The 20,617-nt window shown below is 44.8% G+C and overlaps 1 protein-coding gene across 2 annotated transcripts in view; it reads left to right on the top strand.

Moving 5' to 3' along the window:
• LOC133350706 (ethanolamine-phosphate phospho-lyase-like) overlaps nucleotides 1-20,293 on the top strand; it is a 42,004-nt gene extending 21,711 nt beyond the window's left edge. The window contains exons 6-14 of one of the 2 annotated variants that reach the window (XM_061565357.1): nucleotides 1,297-1,413; nucleotides 3,444-3,526; nucleotides 4,911-5,136; nucleotides 6,618-6,772; nucleotides 8,395-8,484; nucleotides 9,543-9,673; nucleotides 13,233-13,306; nucleotides 15,622-15,669; nucleotides 18,757-20,293. In XM_061565357.1, coding sequence (XP_061421341.1) covers nucleotides 1,297-1,413; nucleotides 3,444-3,526; nucleotides 4,911-5,136; nucleotides 6,618-6,772; nucleotides 8,395-8,484; nucleotides 9,543-9,673; nucleotides 13,233-13,306; nucleotides 15,622-15,657 — 912 coding nt within the window. In that variant the 3' untranslated portion in view covers nucleotides 15,658-15,669; nucleotides 18,757-20,293. Of the gene's footprint in view, nucleotides 1-1,296; nucleotides 1,414-3,443; nucleotides 3,527-4,910; nucleotides 5,137-6,617; nucleotides 6,773-8,394; nucleotides 8,485-9,542; nucleotides 9,674-13,232; nucleotides 13,307-15,621; nucleotides 15,670-18,751 lie in introns of both variants that reach the window. The other variant, XM_061565358.1, reaches the window with a different exon arrangement.
• Nucleotides 20,294-20,617: the final 324 nt, after the last annotated feature.

The following is a 20,617-nucleotide window of genomic DNA, read 5'->3' as shown; positions in this document are numbered from 1 at the left end:
GAAAAATAAAATCGTTAATGAAATTGGGATTAGACTATATACATCATAAAGCATGTGATTGGTCAATAGCACTGTCGCGGTCCCACTCATGCCCCTCGATGCGACTGTGATGAAGACCCATTACTCGGAATGTCACATTATATATGTGTACATGTATGTTCTTAGGTTTTATCGGTAAAGTCACGTAGGTAAAACCTCCCTCCCGATACGTTCCATTCATTGGCTACCACATTCTGATGAGCTCCCCCCCCCCTCTCCTCCCCCCTCAACTCGCTTTTAAGGGATTACATCTTGAATCATTGCCTCACTTGATGCAGCTAATCCGGCTGTGATGGTCCCACCTGATGACGGAGACTTGTGTTGCCTCCGAAACGTCGTGATCTTTATTTTATTATATTTTTATTAATTTTGATGTTTTACCTACGTGACTTTACCGAAAAAAACCTAAGAATATGAATCCTTGCAGTCACGAAAGCTTCAAATCTAGTGTACATATATGTTTCTTTATTAAGGTGGTGTTATTGTGTGCAGTTTATTGATATTTGCAAAATAAAGTGCCAGCCAGACAGAGGGGAGGATCTGGCAATGTTTGGCTCAGGCAAGAGGCAGGCAGCTCACAGCGACCTGAACCCACCATGGGGTTGGAAGCAGAAAACAGACACTGCCAAAAGGCCCAAACCATCTTCGCATCTCTTCAGGAAAATGTGTAACCTTTTGTTACTGAACCTTATGTGCCAGAGGCACGTTCAACACTTTCAAGAGCCCGCTTCACGGTTGGGATCACGAGGACATTGAACCCGGGTCCAGTGTGGCGCTATGAATAGACTCCAGCCACGAGTAAGTGTTGCCCGCAGCCGCACCTCCGATTAGCACGGTTGGCTATGTACGGTGCGAACGAAGTTCAACATACACACACGTGTCCATCACTTAGGCACAAGCGCACGAGTGCCCGTTGCTGTACCATGCCTTGAGATGCGGTCGCATATCATCATCGGCAGTCCTGACCAAACCACTGCTGGATAAAGGCCTTTCAAAGCCATCGCCATTCCAGTGAGATGTCCTGCCCAAGCCTACTTATCTTTCTTAGCGCGGTTGCATTTAGACGCTATACAAATCTGACAATGAATCGCAAATTGTCTTGTATTGTAAACGCTTCTTCTAGCAGGAACGCACTCACAGGTGTTATGCTGTCTACTTTACGTGACGATGGCTGTTCCCGCTCCCTGTTTGAAGCCGGAGGCGAGAGCCAAACCGAATGATCTCAATTCACACGCGGCGCGCCAAATGTTGTTGCAGGCATCCAGCCCGGACACGTACCGGGGCAAATACCGCGAGGACACCGCGGATCCTGGCACGGCTTATGCCAACGACGTCAAAGAGTTGTTGGAACAGGCTCACAAGAAGGGACGCAAGGTATGGGGGGCATCGTGCTCTGTTGCAAAACTTCGCCATGTCGGTGGTGTTCAAAACCGTCGAGGAGCACCACCTCCTCCCCGCGTTTTCACTGATTGCGCTGTATGGCTCTGCAATCGTTTTTTTCGGCTTGTACCGCATTTCTTTTCGGCGAGATGTCCCGACGTTCCTGAAGAGACTCCCAGCACGTTGGGCGAAACGTCAGACGTCATGCCGGACAGCACACGGTGCGACCCGAACGCACAGGTTAGAATCGGAATTTTAATTTAGACTTGCGGGAATCCGATGAGCTTCGAAGTTATATTTCACCAATGTCCAGTTTCAACAATGTGCGGATTAATTTTGTACGTGTATAAATCCATTTTTGATACCGCTACCCACCAAGTAATGGATCATTTTGAATGAAAACAAACGTGTCAGTACGACGCGCTACCCGGTAGGAAACACAGCGCCGGCGCTGCGTTTGCGCTTACGAAGGGTGCGCAACACAAGTCGCTGGTCTCCACTCGCGAGTACGGATGGATAAATGTACTCATAGAGTGTTCAAGGAGGGTCGTCGGAGACGTGCTGTGGATAGAATGCGTCAGCACTGTGTAGCCAAGATTTCAGAGCTGACAATCGGCAGCCTCCTTCCTTATCCGCAACCCTAAGGGGTCGACGAGTTGTACACACCACCCCCCCTGCCCTGTGATATTTTCACAACCTTTCACGTACGACGGAGAGCGACTTATTCATACAACAGGACCCCAATTAAGTTACAGTAAAAGGTTACGCTGCGGGAAAGGTCGCTGGTATTCACGCTCCAGAGAAGAAAAGCAACACGCACGCGCACACCCAGAAGCGTGGTTCAAACAAATGGAAAACAGCCAGAGGACTTACTGTGGAAGCATTACGGTGCATTTATCAGACATCGATGCGGTAATTTATTTTCAGTGAATTCCCACCTGGTGACATTCTTGGCAGCGTTGTGACGAGTCGATGCACACTCACACAAGCAGAGTGGAAAAATAATGTTTCTAAATATTGAAACAATTTGGTTGTCAGTCCATGCGTGTAATATTTCACTCGTTGACTGACTCGACTCTTTACAGCTGAAATGGTTGGCTACGTACGATGTGAAATAAGTTCAACATACATACCAATGTGATAATCGGACAAGAGATCCTTTGTGAAAAAAATACAAACAGTAGAAGCTGGAAGGAAGGCTACGTGTGGGTATATCTGCAGTGTGCTTGCATCAGAAGATGAGCTTCACCCCCCCCCCCCACACCGGTGCAACATCAGCACGCGTTGCTTTAATAATAGCTGTATATATGCATGACGTGTTCTGCAGTATAAGATAAACGTGAATGCTGTTTTCCGTTTCGCACGTGAACAATGCGGTGTATAAGAATGTTTCTTGCTGTGTTTGTAGCAGTTGGGCAGTGCAGCAGAATCCAGTGTTGTACTCTATTACGCTGCCACATATATGATACCCACCTTCGCTAACCCGCACTGAACGGAGTAGTGGTCTAGATATGGTCAAATAACGTACCCCCCCCCCCCCCCCCGCCGCCACCGTGAGCTGCACACCATGGGAAGGCCCTCATCCAGCATTGGACTGACAAGCGCTGGGAATGTACATTTTCGGAAAAATCGAACAGGGTGTGTGATGCTATTGTTAGAAGCACTTGGCTCACAATTCGAAAGATTACAAAGTCAAACCCCCCCATTGGCGGGGTTAATTCAGCCCATCACCACTCCGGCGCCGATAAAAGGAGTACCACTTTGTGGGAAGTCAACAGCGGTTGTCCTATGGAGAAACTGGTCCTTGCCATGGGAACGTGGATTTTCCACCACTGGCTCAGGGCCGCCAATGTTAGTGAGAGCGCCGCGCCAATAGCTCGTCGGAGCGGGGAGACGCTTTTAACTTTGTGATTTGTGTGGAGAAAAACGAAAGGATGTCGCGTTTTCGGTGTTTAAGAGAGGACAGTGCACGGTGTGGCATTGCCTCGCGTGTCGCCAAGCGCGATATTGTCTCTCCACCATAGATCGCCGCGTTTGTGGCCGAATCCATGCAGAGTTGTGGGGGACAAATTATTCCCCCGCCCGGATATTTCAAGCAGGTCGCCGAGTATGTTGCATGCCGACTCATGACCTCACCATGACTCGCAACCAGCAAACCTACTTCTCAAACAAATACACGTATTCACCACGTCAAACTTTTACATTTATTCTCTGTCGTTCCCTATGATCTCTGCCTTGCTCACACTGATTTTGACATGCGAGCTCATGTTTCTTGTCTAATTTTTGAAGTGTTAATAAGGTTTCTCTCGTTTGCGTTTGGCTTATTTTAATTGCTTGAGCCTTATATATATGTGTGTGAATATATATATTTTGGCAGAAGTGCTGAGATAATTTTGACGTGCAGCAACGACTATGTTTTAACTGCAGCTGCCTTGTGGAAATACAATGGCGCGACGCTAATGAACGTTGGAAAAATTTTGCTTGAATTAATTGTCACATCCGGATTCGAATTTTTTTGTACGTTGACACTTCTAAAACTACCCACAATATACGACGATTGCACAGTTGGGATTATTTCAAAATGTATTGTTCCAACAACAACACACTTTAGATTTATTTTCAAATAGGAAGCATGAATGAAAAGAAAGTAACCGACGTAGTAAAATTAATTATCTCCCTGGAAGACAAATATACATTTCGCATTTCAATTAAATAATCAAATGGTGGCACACTGGTTAGCACACTGAACCATAAATGCGGTGATTTGAATTTGATAAATACTTGAACTGGCTCTGGCTGTCTCTCTTCATCAATCTGCACTAACCAGCATGGTGACGTATGGTCAAACTACCCCTATTCTGAACCCAGCATGGGGAGGCCTTCTTCCAGCATTGGATTGACAATGAAATGTAATTTTATACGATAATTAAACTATTCAGACTCGAATCGTGTTATGCAAAGCATGGGATTAATGACACTCAACAGAGTCCTTTTGTTGACGATTCTGTGATTATCAGCAACAACAGTAGCAGCCGTAGGCATGCTCATTCCTGACAATTGTCAGTTTCGTGTACTTGACAATGACCGTGACCAAACCGCCATTCTGCCTTTTCTACCCTGGAGCTAATATTCGCGTTTTCCCACTGCTTTTCTCTGGATTTTCTTTTTGGGCTGCTGTCAGCTTTTTTACACCTGGCGTGATTCAGCATGTAAAAACACTGATGCATTTTTGCTTGAATTATTTCGATAAATTGACAATGTTTTTTTTTGCTCTTAAATTACCAATAATTGCCAACGTATAACATAAAAGTTAAACGCTCTGCAAATATGACCAATCACTTTTCGTTCATTATGTACCGTAACACTACGGCCATCGCATTTGGCCCACCGATTGCCGCAGCCCAGCGACTCACGCGTGGATTTTTTCCCCCCTTGCCTGTCATCGTCACCCGCACCCATCTCCCCACACCGCCCGTCTATCCGCCACGCAGACACGTTCGCCGCGCTGGAGGCATCTTCATCGCCGACGAGGTGCAGGTCGGCTTTGGCAGGGTCGGCAGCCACTTCTGGGCCTTCCAGCTCCAAGGGGAGGACTTTGTGCCCGACATCGTGACCATGGGCAAGCCCATTGGCAATGGCCACCCCATATCGTGCGTCGTGACCACCCGCGAGGTGGCAGACAGCTTCAGGGCCAGCGGCGTGGAGTACTTCAACACCGTAAGTAACGCGCACACTCACCAGCACTGCCGAGCTGTTCTAAAAAATAAACTATTTTTTTTTATTCTACCCGGTAAGGCCTACTGAGCTATATAGCTATTTTTATTGAGAAGCAACCTGGCCACAAATGATAGCTCAACGAAGTGGAAATTTGGCTGAACGAGCATTTAATGGGCGCACGGAATATGGGGCGGTGGTGACACGGCCCAGCGCGAGCACGTTTTTGCGCTTGTTGCAAAGGTTTGTGGTTCTGACCCAGCGGCTGCCCTGGTTATTACTGCGTGGTATTAACCACGATCATACCACGCGACGTCTGCTTAACAGTGGACATTAAAGATCCCATGACATTATTTGATATGGGTAGGCCATCAAGTGCTGGGATGACGGTGCGAATATGCCATATTTGCAAAAATGACTCGCAAATTGCTCAATTAGGTTTACACACGACACAATCATTGCCCCATACTGGCAGACTAATGCCCGTATGCTGACAAGGTGCTGAGTCACCTTGTGGAGTTGTGCCCACTGGGACAGCTGTCGCTGGCAGTGCCTATTGAAACGTGTTGATGAGATGCCATATGAGACGCTCCAGGCGTATCAAAACAAGTACGGTGGGTTTTTTTACACCGCCATCGATGAACGATATTTCTATTAACGATGCGCCTCCCATAGGGTCCCATTGTTTCTATTAACGATACATTTTCAACAAACGATGTGTTTAACGATATCACGCGGCCGGTAATTTCGGCCAATCATAGCGCTCCTAATTAAACTCATGCAGACCTCAGCCAATCAGCGACGCCCTTTTATGAGCATTTTGAGAGCAACTGGCTGCTTGCTTTTAAATGTTTAATGTGAGTTTAATACTTATGGAAACAGCTCTCTTGAATATTTCACGTTGTTTCATTTAAATGTTAAATAACATCAATAACAATGACCCCTAAAATTAATGTTAAGAAAGTGAGGAAAACTGTTTTCTCCCACCCCAAACTTCTCCATCAACTCCTTAAGCCAACCACCTTCTTAGCCTAAGGTAAGCATTTACATTTTATGTTAAATGTATGCAAATTTGGATGCTCTATGTATTAGTTATTTATCCATGTTTCTATTAACATGAATGTTTTAATTTGTCCGTATAAGTTTTTTTAATTGCGTGTTTAAATATTATAAATTCTATTTTTAGGGTGAAAAATCGTCTTCGAACAAATTAAGCCTTTAATATGTATTTCCTATATTCGATTAACGATCATTTCAATTAACGATGGCTTTCGTGAAACCAGTTTGTATCGTTCACCGGGGGACCACGGCATATAATTATTATACCACTGAGTCCAGTGCGCTGCCGCTGGCAAAACCGGTGAGGCCAGTTTCGCCCAACAGTTGGAACAAGACGTCATGACCCAGCTGATGTCATTGCCAGCGGCTGAGAAATGTTTTTGTTAACACCTTCTTGTCACATCTCTTGTCACATTTATTGGCAGTTTGGCGGCAACCCGGTGTCGTGCGCCATCGCCCTGTCGGTGCTGGACATCATAGAGAAGGAGAATTTGCGGGAAAATGCCGTGTCCACCGGGCGCTACCTCGTGGAGCTGCTCAATGAGCTGAAGACGAGGCACGAGATCATCGGCGACATCAGGTGACCAACGAATGTCAGAGCGGCGAGAGGCCTCGTGCGGAGCGCGCCTGCGGCTCCAGTTTAGCGAGAATACTGGCCTCCCCTGCGCCTGTCACGCGCAGGTGGATTCACCAATGATTGCAACACGAAGGCAGCGTGTGGCCACAGTGCTCCAGCGCTGGGCTCCCACCAGAGGAGTTTCTCACGGCACGCTGCATGGCCTGGACGCCACTGGCGATGTAGCCACTGCTGCCAGAACATACCAGTTACTCGATCAATCCACCTGCACACATTCGCTGACACTGCAACACCTGGATTGGAGATTGGATAGCCTCCTCAATCTGGAGCCACAGGTTGCCACGAGCCACTATCTGTTACAGCTTCTTCTCTGTGTATCTCATTGTGAGTTGTCAAACTTCAATTGCTGTACACCGCGCGATAGCTAATTCGCACGAGAGGGTGGGAATTTTGTGGAAATTCAAGCCTCGTGATAACTTTCGATTTAAAGCTTTCGTGACTGCAGGGATTCATTTTAGTTCTTTCGGTAAAGTCACGTAGAATGGAAATAATAAAATAATAAAATAAAACATAATAAAATAATTTTCACGACGTGAGGACAGCTGCTTGCGTTGTGGCCGAAACGTCGTGAGAATTATTTTATTATGTTTTATTTTTATTATTTTATAATTTCCCTTCTACGTGACTTTACCGAAAGAACCAAGAAGATCGTGATAACTTGTTAATTTTGAGTCGAGAAAACGAATGTCCTCTTGTTTATAACAACCTGCTTGTCAAGTTTGGATTTCCATCACATGCGCTCTCGGGTTTAAGTAACTCGGTGCACGTGTGAGATTGCATTTTTATCACTGCAGCTGAGTCAAACAAGGAGGAACGGGTTAGCAGAACGATGCCAACACCGTGGGCTGTGTTGTGTCTCTTCCTATCGTAGCTAACAGAATTGAACCCAATTATTAATCCAGAAAAGCCTCAGAGTCTCAAGACTTTGCTTTAGAAAGGCCCTGCTGCATTTGGATATTTGGACACTACCATTTATTGAACGATTGGCATACGTGGGAGGAAACCAGAGGATACGGAGAAAATCCTCGAACACGAGGGGGGTGGCACTCGATCCTACCACCTCCTGGCCACATCCCGCAGCCCCACGCCTGCAACACCTCTGGAATTCGCTGGCGTGGTCACGCAACCAAGGATTCGTTTTTGGATGCGAGACCATTCACCTTGGACCCAGTTATCCAGACTCAATGATCGACTGAGCTGGGGGCATATTTAGCGAGTTGATTACCTCGTTGTGGTTGGTAAGACTCGGAGCTTCACTGTGATAATACAACTGTTAGAATAATGACAATTGTGAGTATTTTTTATTTACCCAGGAGAGCCACACTGATTTTGAAGACTCTTTTTCAGGTGGCTCCTCAGTTAGGATGTTTGACCAACACCAATTACAATGCGTACATTTAGCTGTGGGAGAAACCCAGAGAACCCTCGTGCAGAATAAGGGGGAACACATAACAAAGTCCACAGAGAAAGGCACCCTAGGCAAGACTCGAACGCAGGTACTTCTTGCTGTGAGGAGCCACAGTGAGCGCCGCTCTCTCCATGCCGTTCCCCACGAATCTCTGCAGGGGGCAGGGACTGTTTGTCGGCGTGGATCTGGTGAAGGACAGGCAGTCAAGGGCAGCAGCAACTGCAGAGGCCGAGCACATCATCTACAGGCAAGTGGACGACCCTCGCTTTAATATTCATTGTTTGGAATGTTTGGCCTCGTGGTTACACATTAACACATACCTCGTATGTCCACTCGATTACCACTCAGTAAAAGCCACACATTTAGATGGTCGTACTGTTTATGCTTCACTTGCTTTGTTCTTCGTGTCTTCAAATAATGGTAGGTGCTGTTGCCTGGTTCTGTTTGGCTAGCGAATGGTTTACCCCTTCCTCTTGTTGCCGTTGCCGTGACTCCTGTGAGTAGCGCCCAGCCGAATCGTGCTGTATAGCCCTCTGATGTGTTCTCGGGTTTGTGCCGCGTATTCAGCAACCGAATATGGAGTCCCTAAGAGAAGCTGCCAGCACGTAGAGTGATACGTCATGGCGCACAACACGTAATAACGCCCAAAAAACACATCGGAGGGCTACGGTCTGTGACAGGACTGACAGGGAATTCACAACCGTGGTCCGCGAGTCCATGGGAAGCAGTCCGCGCATGCTACGATTAGGAGCAGTTTTTATATTGACAAATATGTTATTGGTGCTTGGTGTTTCGTGAAACATTTTTTAGGTTTGACAGTGGTATGCAGATCCAGACAGGCTGGGAATCAATGCTCTCTGACATATAACGGCAATATAAAAATATCATTGGGGGGAACAACTGCCCCTTTTGTCCCACCTCCTTACCCCTGGGTGAACCTATGTTTTGTGTTGCAGCCTCTGTTTTTGGCCATCGTGGTCGCAGCACAGTGGTTAGCACGCTGCCCTACGAACTCGGCGACCAGAGTTGCATTCCCGCTCACGGCCAACAACAGTGACGATTATCTGAACCGGCCCTCGGCACCCCTAGGTCAAATGAGTACTTGGTGTGGTGTGTAAACATCGCGACTGGGGAGTCAAATGCGGTGGGCGTTGTGCTGGCCACCTACTCCTTCGTGTGCCGTGCTGGCCTTCATAGGTGCTTGCTAACAGCATTTGCCCCAACAGTTTGTTTAGGCTGTGGGGGGGGGGGGGTGGGGATCATTGTTTTTGGTGGTGGTAGTAACAGCTACGTTTTGTCGGTCAGGTTGAAAGAGGAGCACGTGCTGCTGAGTGCAGACGGGCCCTACAGCAACGTGCTCAAGTTCAAGCCGCCCATGTGCTTCAACAGGGACGACGCCAAGTTTGCTGTGAACAAGATCGACCAGATCCTCATGGGTAATCCAGCTCGACCGGCGCCCACCCATTACATGTGTAGTGTTCTTCATGGAGGCACACACTTGAACTTGGAGGCAACACTTTATTATAACACCCCAACATGGTTATCACTCAACGTTACAACGGTTAACTAGATCCCAACAGGGCAACGACCGTAGGACGTGCCGACCTCCCCCAGAGAGCCTCGATCGCTCTCAGGACCCCGGCTTTATGCCGCTGAGCGTGGCCTTGCCCCGCCCTTGGCCACGCCCCCTTCTGGATCTCTCCAGAAGCTTCTCGGCCCTCATCACGTGTCCCCCGAGCCCCGTTTCGGGCCCCCGCGCTACCCTGTCCCGGTCACGTGCCCTCTCGGGTTCACACAGAGTATCACGTCCTCACTTGCTCTTTGTCTGACCCTCACCAGAACGATGCCCCCGATGGCCCGCTTCCATGTCAACCCTATTCTGGTGTGCTGGAGGAATGCAATGAGCTTGATAGCTCATCGCATTCCTCCAGTATAAAATAAATATTGTGGTTTTGATTCTGACTTGTCTGGAAACAGAGAGCGAACGCAACAATGTAAGGACTTTTGTATTTACATTAGTTATTTGTCATCTGACATGTCCTTTCCCCCCTACCCACATTTAAAATCGCCTCGGCTGTCTTTGTAACGAAGCAGATTTTGGATGGGCCTCTGAAGAAGCGCCGTCGTCGTGCCACTAGAGGGCCTTTGAGCCACGAATTTGTCAATCTGACAGCCATGTAGCCCCCACCATCTCACAACGTCCACCACAGTCGAGTTTGTCTCATGCCCTTACTCAAGCCAATGATTAACAATGCCAATTAATTATCGAGAAAAGCCTTCACGAATTCCGATACTTTTATTTTTCAAGAGGGTCCTGGTTATTGTATGTATGTATGTTGAACGTATTGCTCACCGTATGAAGCCAAACGTGCTAAGGACGACAAACTAGACACAAAAAGCATTTCTCAAGAAATTTGTTTAAAATCTAGATGTAAAACTGCATAGCTCCAGTGGCTTCCTAATATCAGAAGGAAAAGCGTTCCATTATTCTTCTTAGTTCTTTCGGTAAAGTCACGTAGAATGGAAATAATAAAATAATAAAAACATTATAAAATAAAGTAATAAAATAAAATATAAAATATTTTATTTTATTATTTTATTATTTCCATTCTACGTGACTTTACCGAAAGAACCAAGAAGAATAATGGAACGCTTTTCCTTCTGATATTAGGAAGCCACTGGAGCTATGCAGTTTTACATCTAGATTTTAAACAAATAATAAAATAATAAAAACATAATAAAATAAAGTAATAAAATAAAATATAAAATATTTTATTTTTATTATTTTATTATTTCCATTCTACGTAACTTTACCGAAAGAACCAAGAAGATGAATCCCTGCAGTCACGAAAGAAGCTTTACATCGAAACGTTCCATTATTGGTAATGACCAACAATCAGTATTGGATTCAAGCAAAATGCAGAACCTGGAGAAAACCCTCCACACACTGCCATCTCCTGGCCACACCTAGAAACCCCACACAACATCAGACAAGCCTCGTGGTCACCTACGTTACGAACCAGACTCTAACCGTGCCGTGGTAGTACACACCAATAATCCAATACTTTGAAGGCAGTGAGGAATGGTGGATCGCAGAAAAGTTGCAAAACGCCCTTCCTGTGGATGTTGAGGAGGTGCCACAGCGTACTAGTATCATCTGTTCCGTATGGGATAGTGTTGCGCCCTCGCAAGTGTGTGTTTCTTCGGGGCACTCTCATTTCCTCTAAAACGGATAAACATTCATTGACGGAAAACATAAATATACAGGGGACTGCAGAGCTTAGGCAATTGTTATCGCCTCACTGCCTTGCAGCTTCACTGTGGTCCCCCAGCGATCGTGAGATGCAATTTGCATGAATGACAATGTTTTCTAAAAGTAAACATTATTAATATTATAACCCTGCTTAGCTTCCAAGCTACGTTGAGATTAGGCACATTCAAGGTGATTTGGTAGTTGGCCAAATTTGCCGCTGCAATTTTGTTTGGGTATTTTCTACTACTCGCATTTTTATTGACCAAGTTAGTATCATATTTGTAGAGTTATTCAAGAGTTATTTAAATTTGCAATCCAGTGTACCTGCCGTGCGTTGTTCAGCATGATGTCTGACGTTTCACCCCTCGTGCTGGGAGCTTCTTCAGGTACTGAAGAAGCTGAAAAACTGAAATATTTTATCTTTGTCAGAATCTTTATTTAGACTGGAGGAATCCAATGAGCTATGAAGTTCTTGTTCACATGTGTCCAGTAGGGGATCAACACGCGGTACAACCCCAACACACACAGAGGAGAGCTAATCTGGAAGTACATTTTCAAAGGGTGGCAGCTCTGTAAGCAAACAAGTGTTTGCCGTGCTTATTTTAGCTCCCAGCCTTGATTGGATGATGCTTGAGAGCATGCAGACCCAAAAATCAGGCTCCTTGTTTTGCTGCCTGCTGCTGATAAGCTGTGCCCCATGGGTAGGTGTTCTTCTGCAAGAGAAGGACAAGAGAGGGACAAGTGGAGAGACGTGTGCTTGGTACTGAGAATTCAATTATTATTTTTTGAATTAAATTTTTTTTGCATCGCGTGCTTTCACATGCGCTTCTGCGGCCACCTGGAACTCTCTTCCATTCGATATTAGGAAGCCACTGGAGCTATACACTTTTAAATCATCTAGATTGACAAACTCATTTCTTTAGAACTGCTCTTTGTGTTTAGTTTGTTGTCCTTCCCCGACACCTCTGATTAGCACGGTTGGCTCCGTACGTGCGAAAGAAGTTCAACACACATACATGCATACATGCAAATGTACGTCATAGCAATTATAATGCGGAACTATAATAATAGAGCACTGCCTACCCTTGAATCTTTTTGCGTAGCATTGACTTTATTGTCAACAAAGACACGTCGCTGCTGATGTTTTTCATTATCAGCAGCAGCATCCACACCAGTGACGTTTCACACCACTCGATATTAATATAACCACATTGAACTGAACTGCTGCACTATTGTGAACCACTGGACCATTCAAGTCAAAGTGTCCCGACTTTCCGCTTTGCATGGCCACTGGTGAATTTATCGACCAAAGATGTACGATAGACTGAGTTAACAATCCTGGTCAGGATTTGAATGCACTGTGCTATTATTTGCCCATGGCCAAATCAACCGGAATGTGCCAGATGTTTCGTCACTTCTCGGAATCTAACCACGGTTAAAGGCTGAATAGAGCTTGGATAGGCAACCGCCATGCATAAAACATGTGTGTCTGCTGCCGGGCTATGTCATTCGAGTGCAGTGCAGCAAAAGGCATTGTTTTAATGCACCCTCCTCTGTCCTCTATGCACCAACACTGACTACCATGGCAAAGTATGGTCAAATAACCCTCGGGACGTGGGGTGGTACTTACCCAGCCGTGAATGAACCAGAAGGACTTTGCGTGTGCTCTTACTCCAGCACAACAAGTGAAAAGCAGGAGAGATGACGACAATTTCCTTTTCAATGTTTGTTGATTTCCACAGAGATTACTCAAGGTGAGAAGGTGACGACTCTCAAGGCACTTAAAAACCTGAAGATGGATTCTCATCAGGCTCAGGTATCTCTTTGTTAAAATTGTGCAAGCTAACGGCACTCCACAGTCCATATAAAGCAGCTCGCCGAGATAAAAGAAGAAATGAAAATCATGCTTATGCGTTGATCTTGTAACGCTTACAAAATTTGGGTAAGCGTTTGGGAGAGTTTGTATATTTTAAAATAGCCCCTTTTTTCGATGTAAAGTTTTCGTGACTACAGGGATTCATATTCTTGGTTCTTTCGGAAAAGTCACGTAGAAGGCAAATAATAAAATAATAAAAATAAAACAATAAAATTCTCACGAAGTTTCGATTGCAACGCAAGCAATCATCATCAACTTTTCTTGCTGTGGTTTTCACACCTGATGATGATTGCTTGTGTTGCAATCGAAACGTCGTGAGAATTGTATTTTTATTTTATTTTATTATTTCCCTTCTACGTGACTTTACCGAAAGAACCAAGAATATGAGCCCCTTTGTTGCTGCAGATTGGGTCTCCACGTTTTGGACAATGCTTTTGTAAATGTGGCCAGTTTTCTCAAGGGTAACTCGTGAATAGAAACACATTGTATCATGTTTACAAAGCTCCTTTCCCGCACTCGGAGCACTCGTTTAATATGCCCTAAAAATATGGCTTGCCACAGGTTAATACAAATTAATATATATTAAAAGCTATATATATTTTAAAATATATGAAAAAATGTCGCGTGACTTTTTTCCCCCCCGCACCTCCGATTAGCACGTTTTGCTATGTTCAATGTGAAAGAAGTTCAACATACACAAATACATTGTGAACCCCTCCCTTTAAGTATAGACAGAGCTGATGCAAAAATACGTTCAACATAGTTAAACATCTATTAATTCTAAAACAAGACATTGTCTATACTCTTTGGTACCTTTCGGTAAAGTCACGTAGGTATAAAATAAAATAAATCACGACGTTTCAGGCGCAACACAAGCGCCCATCATCAGGTAGGAAAGCATGGTCTGCTGCTGAGGCAGACTGTTTAAAAGGTTTGAAAAGACATTGTCTCTTTCGATTTAAAGCTTTCGTGACTGCAGGGATTCATCTGATTCAGACTCTGTCTTCTTGACAGACCTGTTCTCCACCTGAGGACGGCTGCTTGCGTTGTGGCCGAAACGTCGTGAGAATTATTTTATTATGTTTTATTTTTATTATTTTATTATTTCCATTCTACGTGACTTTACCGAAAGAACCAAGAAGACATTGTCTCTTCTCTAAGAGGGACCATTTTCTGCATCGGTCATCATGACCATTGCATCCTCAGGGCCTTCATGTTTTTCCTTTGAACTGCTCCTTATATGCTCTCAACTCACAGGAGGTAGTACATTCGGATTTAATGGTGTACTTTGCGAGTTGTGCACACTTGCCTCCCGCAGGGGATATTGTGTCTTCTGTTTATGATCAATAAATAGATCCCAGAGAAGGAGAAACTTCTGAAAACCACTCTAATCCTCCCACTACTACTGTGCACGAGTACTGCTGTGATAGAGTTTGTCACGATACGTTATTATATTTCACTACTCAATAATTTTACCAATATCGATTTTCCAGAACTTGGTCCTTGTATTTTTTTTTTACGCTATGCCGTACCTCAAATGTGTAAATGATGAGGAAGCCGATCACGGCATAATTTTTGCACATGCAATGCACATCATTGTGTGTAGTCAAACCTATTTGCTGTACTTCAACTGCAATTAACTTAACTTAAGCCTGCCACAAGTATTCCTAATCATTGCAAGTTTGCAATGTATAATGCTAATAATGCACACGTTGCAAGTGACGTGAAAAACAGTTAACAAAATTAGATCAATTATGAAAACAGCGGTATGTGATTGCCATGCCAGCAATTGTGGCAAAACAATATATTGCAAAGCATTGACTTAATGAATAACAGCAAATCAATTTAGAACTTTAATTATTTTTTCTGTTATTTCACGGGGTTTTTTTTATTCCAGGAAATAACAATTAACTGCACAACATGACTCGTGATTATGATGATAGTTTGAAAATCGGACGATATAATTATCATGGCTGTCAACACTTGCCCACGTGTTTAAAAATTGTTTTATTATATACAATGCAATTATTATTATTATTAACCTCTTGCCACTTGATTTAAATTATAAATGCGGCCAAAATCACTCCCGTTTAAAGGCGAGTCTCCCTGTTATTTGTGACTGTCGTAATTTTCTTTTCATTAAGAATAACCGTTGAAATATTTCACCTCATGGTTACAATCATGTGAGATGACCGCACTATTGTGTTTGTGTTTTGCTTCGTAACTTCCGAATTCCTTGTTTTCATGTGTCCCAGGAATCAAAGCTCATCCATGAAAATGGAGCGCACTGAGACCACATCTCGGTACGTATAAAAGCTTTGTACCCAAATACATGATGCTACCACTTGACATGTTTTAGAGTATCGACATCTTTCTTCAAAAATTCTAATTTTAACTCGGCTGACTGGTCCACTCACATGTTATTTTTGCACGATGCCAGTGCAAGGGACATTTTGTTCGTATTCTCTCATATGCACTCCTGCTATTGGCACGAATATATGCGAGCACTATGCCAGTAAAATGCTTATCATGCGGCATTAAAGCTTTCATATGGTTGTTATCGTTAAGCCTTTGTTTTCAACCGTGATGCCAGCATGACCCTGGCTTTGGAAAGAGCACATGTGTCTTTAGGAACATGACATCTCACAATGGCCACGAATGTTCATTCGTCCTTCGTTCGTTCATTCGTTTCTCAATCCGCTTGCCTTGGTGAGGGTCGCGGTATGTTGAGTAGGGCACTCCAGACCTTCCTTTCCCTGGTGACAGACTCTAGCTTTTCCTGGGGAATTCCCAGGTGTTCCCAGGCCAGCCGAGCAACACTGTACCACTAGTGTGTCCTGGGCTGGCCTCAGGGTCTTTGCCCAGTGGGACATGCCCGGTGGAGTTCCAGGGGGAGTCTACGGGGGGCATCCTGACCAGGTGCCTGAGCCACCTCAACTGGCTCATCGTGATCCGGAGGAGCAGAGGCTCGACTCTGAGGCTCTCCCGGATCACCGAGCTCCTCACCCGGTCACAGAGAGTGAGCCCGGCAATCCTGCGGAGAAACTTAATTTTTGCTCCTTGTACCCGCGATCTCATCGTTTCAGTCATTACCCAAACTCATGGCCATAGGTGAGGGTGGGACTGTAGATCGACAGGTAAACCAAGAGCTTTGTTCTAGGACTCAGCTCCTGCTTCACTACCACGGAACGATACAGTGCCCGCAACACCGCGGACGCCGCACCGATCCGCCGGCCAATCTCCCGCTCCCACTTACCATCACTCGCGAAAGAGACCCCGAGGTACTTAAACTCCTCCACTAGGGGCAGCTGTTCCCTCCTCACATGGAGAGAACAATCCACAGTCTCCCGAAGGTGAACCATGACCTCAGATTTGGAGGTGCTGATCCCAGCCACTTCACACTCGGCATCAAACCGTTTAAGTGCACGCTGGAGATCACAGACTGACGAGGCAAAGAGGGCAATGACATCTGCAAAAAGTAGCGACGCTACCTCCATGCCCCCGTACTGGACAATCTCCGTACCTCAGCTGCGCCTTGATATTCTGTCCAAGAACATCACAAAGATGAGTGGAGTCCAACACCCATAGTGAACGACTTTGATTTAACACCAAGAATACGGACACAGCTCTCGCTCCGGGAATAGCAGGACCGGGTAGCACACACAAGTGGCATCGGTGCATCTTACTCCTGCAGCACTTCCCACAAAACATTGCGGGGAACACAGTCATATGCTTTCTACAAGTTTACAAAGCAAAGGTAGACTGGATAAGCATATTCCCACGACCCCTAAAATATCTGTGAGAGGCAAAAGAGCTGGTCCATTGTTCCACGACCAGGACGGAATCCATCATTATACCTCCTTTGCCAGTACCAAAATATAATATGGTTTTTCCCCTTTTTTCACATGAATTCTTGTAAAAAGGTTTCAGTTTTGTTGCCAAAAAAGGGGGAAAATCCTATTATTATATTTTGGTACTGGTAAAGGAGGTCTAATGATGTAGATGCTCACCCCGAGCCCTCAATACTTTGATAGTGCATTGTCTTTGAGCTGTACGCCTTTTGGCGTCCTCTGGTCGAGCACCAATTGGGTCAAGGCTCAAAAGAAAGCCGTCCCTTGGTGTGGACCAATCAGTTTCAAGGACAAGGTATATATTATCAGAGTGTGTTTTTTGTTTGCATTTTGACTGCAAGTATTGTGGTTAATGCAGACATGAATCCTTGTAAAAGGGTTTCAGTTTTGTTGCCAGAAAAAAGGGGAAAACCCCTATTGTTATGACGGAATCCACATTGTTCCTCCTGAATCTGAGGCTCGATCTCCGTGCGGAGCCGCCTCCTCCAGCCCTCAGGCATCCGCTTTGCCTGCGACGCTGAGAAGTGTGATCCCTCTGTAGTTGGAGCACACCCTCTGGTTCCCTTTTTTTAAATGGGAACCACGACCCCAGTTTGCCAATCTTGAGGTCCTGTACCGACCTTCCATGCAACATTGAAGGGCGTGTTAATTTGGCAAATTTCATTTAAACGTGTTCATAAAAAAACGTTATATACACATACTAGCTTTACTCCCCGGCTTCGCCCGAGACTTGGATTCTTGTCTTGGATTAATGCACGGCCTACGCGGAGGGTGGGGTGGGAGGGGATGCGTGACGTCAGCAGGCACACTGTGTAACGCGGGTGACATCACAGATGTGACGTCACCGCTCACAAAATAAATCCATTATTGCGCCCCCCCCCCCCCCCCCCCCAAATACAAAAGTCAATATTTATACTTTTTGCAATGTTACAGTCTGGAAGCTACCCACATGCCAAATTTCAAGTTTGTTGCATGTTGGGAAGTATGCTAAACATTTTGAACAGACACACATATTTACAAATTTCCCTTTTTATATGTATAGATAGGTCAAGGTAATGGTGCAGCCATGACAAGTCTTGCTCACATCACTGCTGGCAGAACGGTCTCCACTAGAGGGAGCTCTACAGAGCTCGAGAGAGCTCCCTCGAGAAGAGGCCCCTCATACAGTACTGTAGCTCGAGTCGACAGTCCCTTATGGCTCTAACAGATGTCCCCTATAGCACTAGTAGAGGGCTCCTATAGCTCTAATAGAGGGCCCCATAGCTCTAGTAGAGGGCTCCTATAGCTCTAGTAGAGGGCCCCTATGGGTCGAGTAGAGGGCTCCTGAAGCTCTCGAGAGGCATATGGGCCCTCTGCTATATTCCATATAATCATGTATGTGTCCCACTTTTCACATCTGGCATTGCCAGCGAACACGTACGTAATTTAACTATGATTGAGCGTGTGAACCCAAACAAGATCATGCTTTTCTGAGAGATGTGCGTGTTTGATCAGAGATGCTCTTATTAATGTCCCCACAACCCCATGGCGCAAGGGCAGGACTTGACTGGAGGCAGCTCGCCGTACGGACGAAAGGCGGACGACGCAAGGCTTCCTCATGACGAAGACAACGATCCCCCCATATAGCCTTAAACAGACTGTTCGGGCAAGTGCTCTTAGCGAGCACGTATTATGGCATCACACACGCACACATTAACCTCAACAGCACACATGCCCGGCGTGCTAAACTACGATGTCAACACAGAAAATCGGAGTAGGGTCTTGAAAATTGCATTGTTTAGTAGAAACAAATATTTCAGTTGGTTTGAAAAGGGTATAATGTGTATTAAATGTTTGATTGTGTAGCTACTAACCACGTCGTTGTGGTGTTTCCTAGCTACAAATAACACATGAATGTATTATTCAGGTATGACACTAAGTCTGTAAATCATGTTTTTCTCACGCTCTGATTTTTATGCTCAGAATATACATTGGCAATTATTTTTCTCTTGGGCATTCAAATGCAAAATGTTGGTGCATGCCAGGGAAATGTGTTGGTGAATATATCTTTATTAAGAAATAGAACATTACACGCTTGAGAACTTCGAATTAATCTTCGCCCAACGGTGGCATATGTGTTACAAATGGCTAAGCTGTATACTTATCTCAAAACACTGTATTTTAACTGCTGATTATGGATCATTCAACATTATCAACGTCATATGGTATTTGTCAAACATCCCAATGCAGTACCCTCCGATAATAGATTATTAAGGCTCAGTAGGGTTTTCCCAGGTAAATAATGGGAATTTGTATTACTATACCTTAGGCTTCTTAGGTGGGGGAGGTAAAGCCTAATCCATCATCGTCAGCTATGATCATTCCACTGCAGAATGAATGTCTCCTTCAGCCATCGCCATCCCTCATAGCCCGACGTTGCAACAATCCATCTAAGCTGATTTCATCGCTACATCACCATGGTACGTGATAACGTTTGAATTAGTCCTAAATGGTACATTACAGACTCCACAAATGCAACCACTGAACCCAAAGCCGACTATTTTGGGAATGTTAATTATTTTGCATGTAACAAAAATGTACTGCTGTCATGATTGTTGACCATTTACCTCAAGAAAACCTTTATATAAGCTAAAAGGTAATTTTAAAATGTGCCCCCCCCCCCCATATAGTTTTAACAATTTACTTAGAATATTATATTATATGCCCAACTAACTGAACGTCGGGTGTTAATATGATCAGCTGCTTTTAAAAAGAGCATTAATGCAATAAGGGAATGTGTAATGCTTGACGTACTTTAATTAGGTTTTAAAAAAAACTTTTTAAAGGTTAATTGTGAGCCGGCACGACTGCTGATATACTCATATCAATAATTGTTGAATACATTTTTTGTTGTTAATTTTTACGTTTTATATAATAGCTGATTCATGCAATATATTGAGTGTTTAAAGGTGCATGCCACACCTTACCGCTCACACCAAACAAAGATCAGGCTCGATTTTTGCAATGAGTGCAATGCATGGATTGGCGAATGCCACATTAAGCTTTGTTTCGGAAATAAAAACATTAAATTTCTCTACGTGTGGCAAATGTTGGAAGTCTTTCTGTCGTTCACCTTTTATGTAGCACCACGCACGAGGGAGGTGTTTTCGTGGCACTGGTGTTGTCAATTAAAAAAGCAATCTAATTAATTTAATAAGTAGGGCTTTCACGACCAATGGGATTCGTCATTGGACTCTTTTGGGTTAAGTCATCGTGTAAATAATGTGTGTCGTCAACCCTCCGCCACCCGACACAGCCAAAGAATACAAGTGTCAGTGAATCGAACGTGCCAAATTTATTACTCTCCAACACAGCAACGCACTGGCGTGCTGAAGCAGGAATATATATTTTGCACGTGTCA

This window comes from Lethenteron reissneri, chromosome 34 (genome assembly GCF_015708825.2).
Source record: "Lethenteron reissneri isolate LAM-NWPU_2019-01 chromosome 34, ASM1570882v1, whole genome shotgun sequence".
NCBI lineage: Eukaryota > Metazoa > Chordata > Hyperoartia > Petromyzontiformes > Petromyzontidae > Lethenteron > Lethenteron reissneri.
Note: the sequence above shows the minus strand (reverse complement) of the source record. Positions and strands in the feature narration are given on the sequence as shown.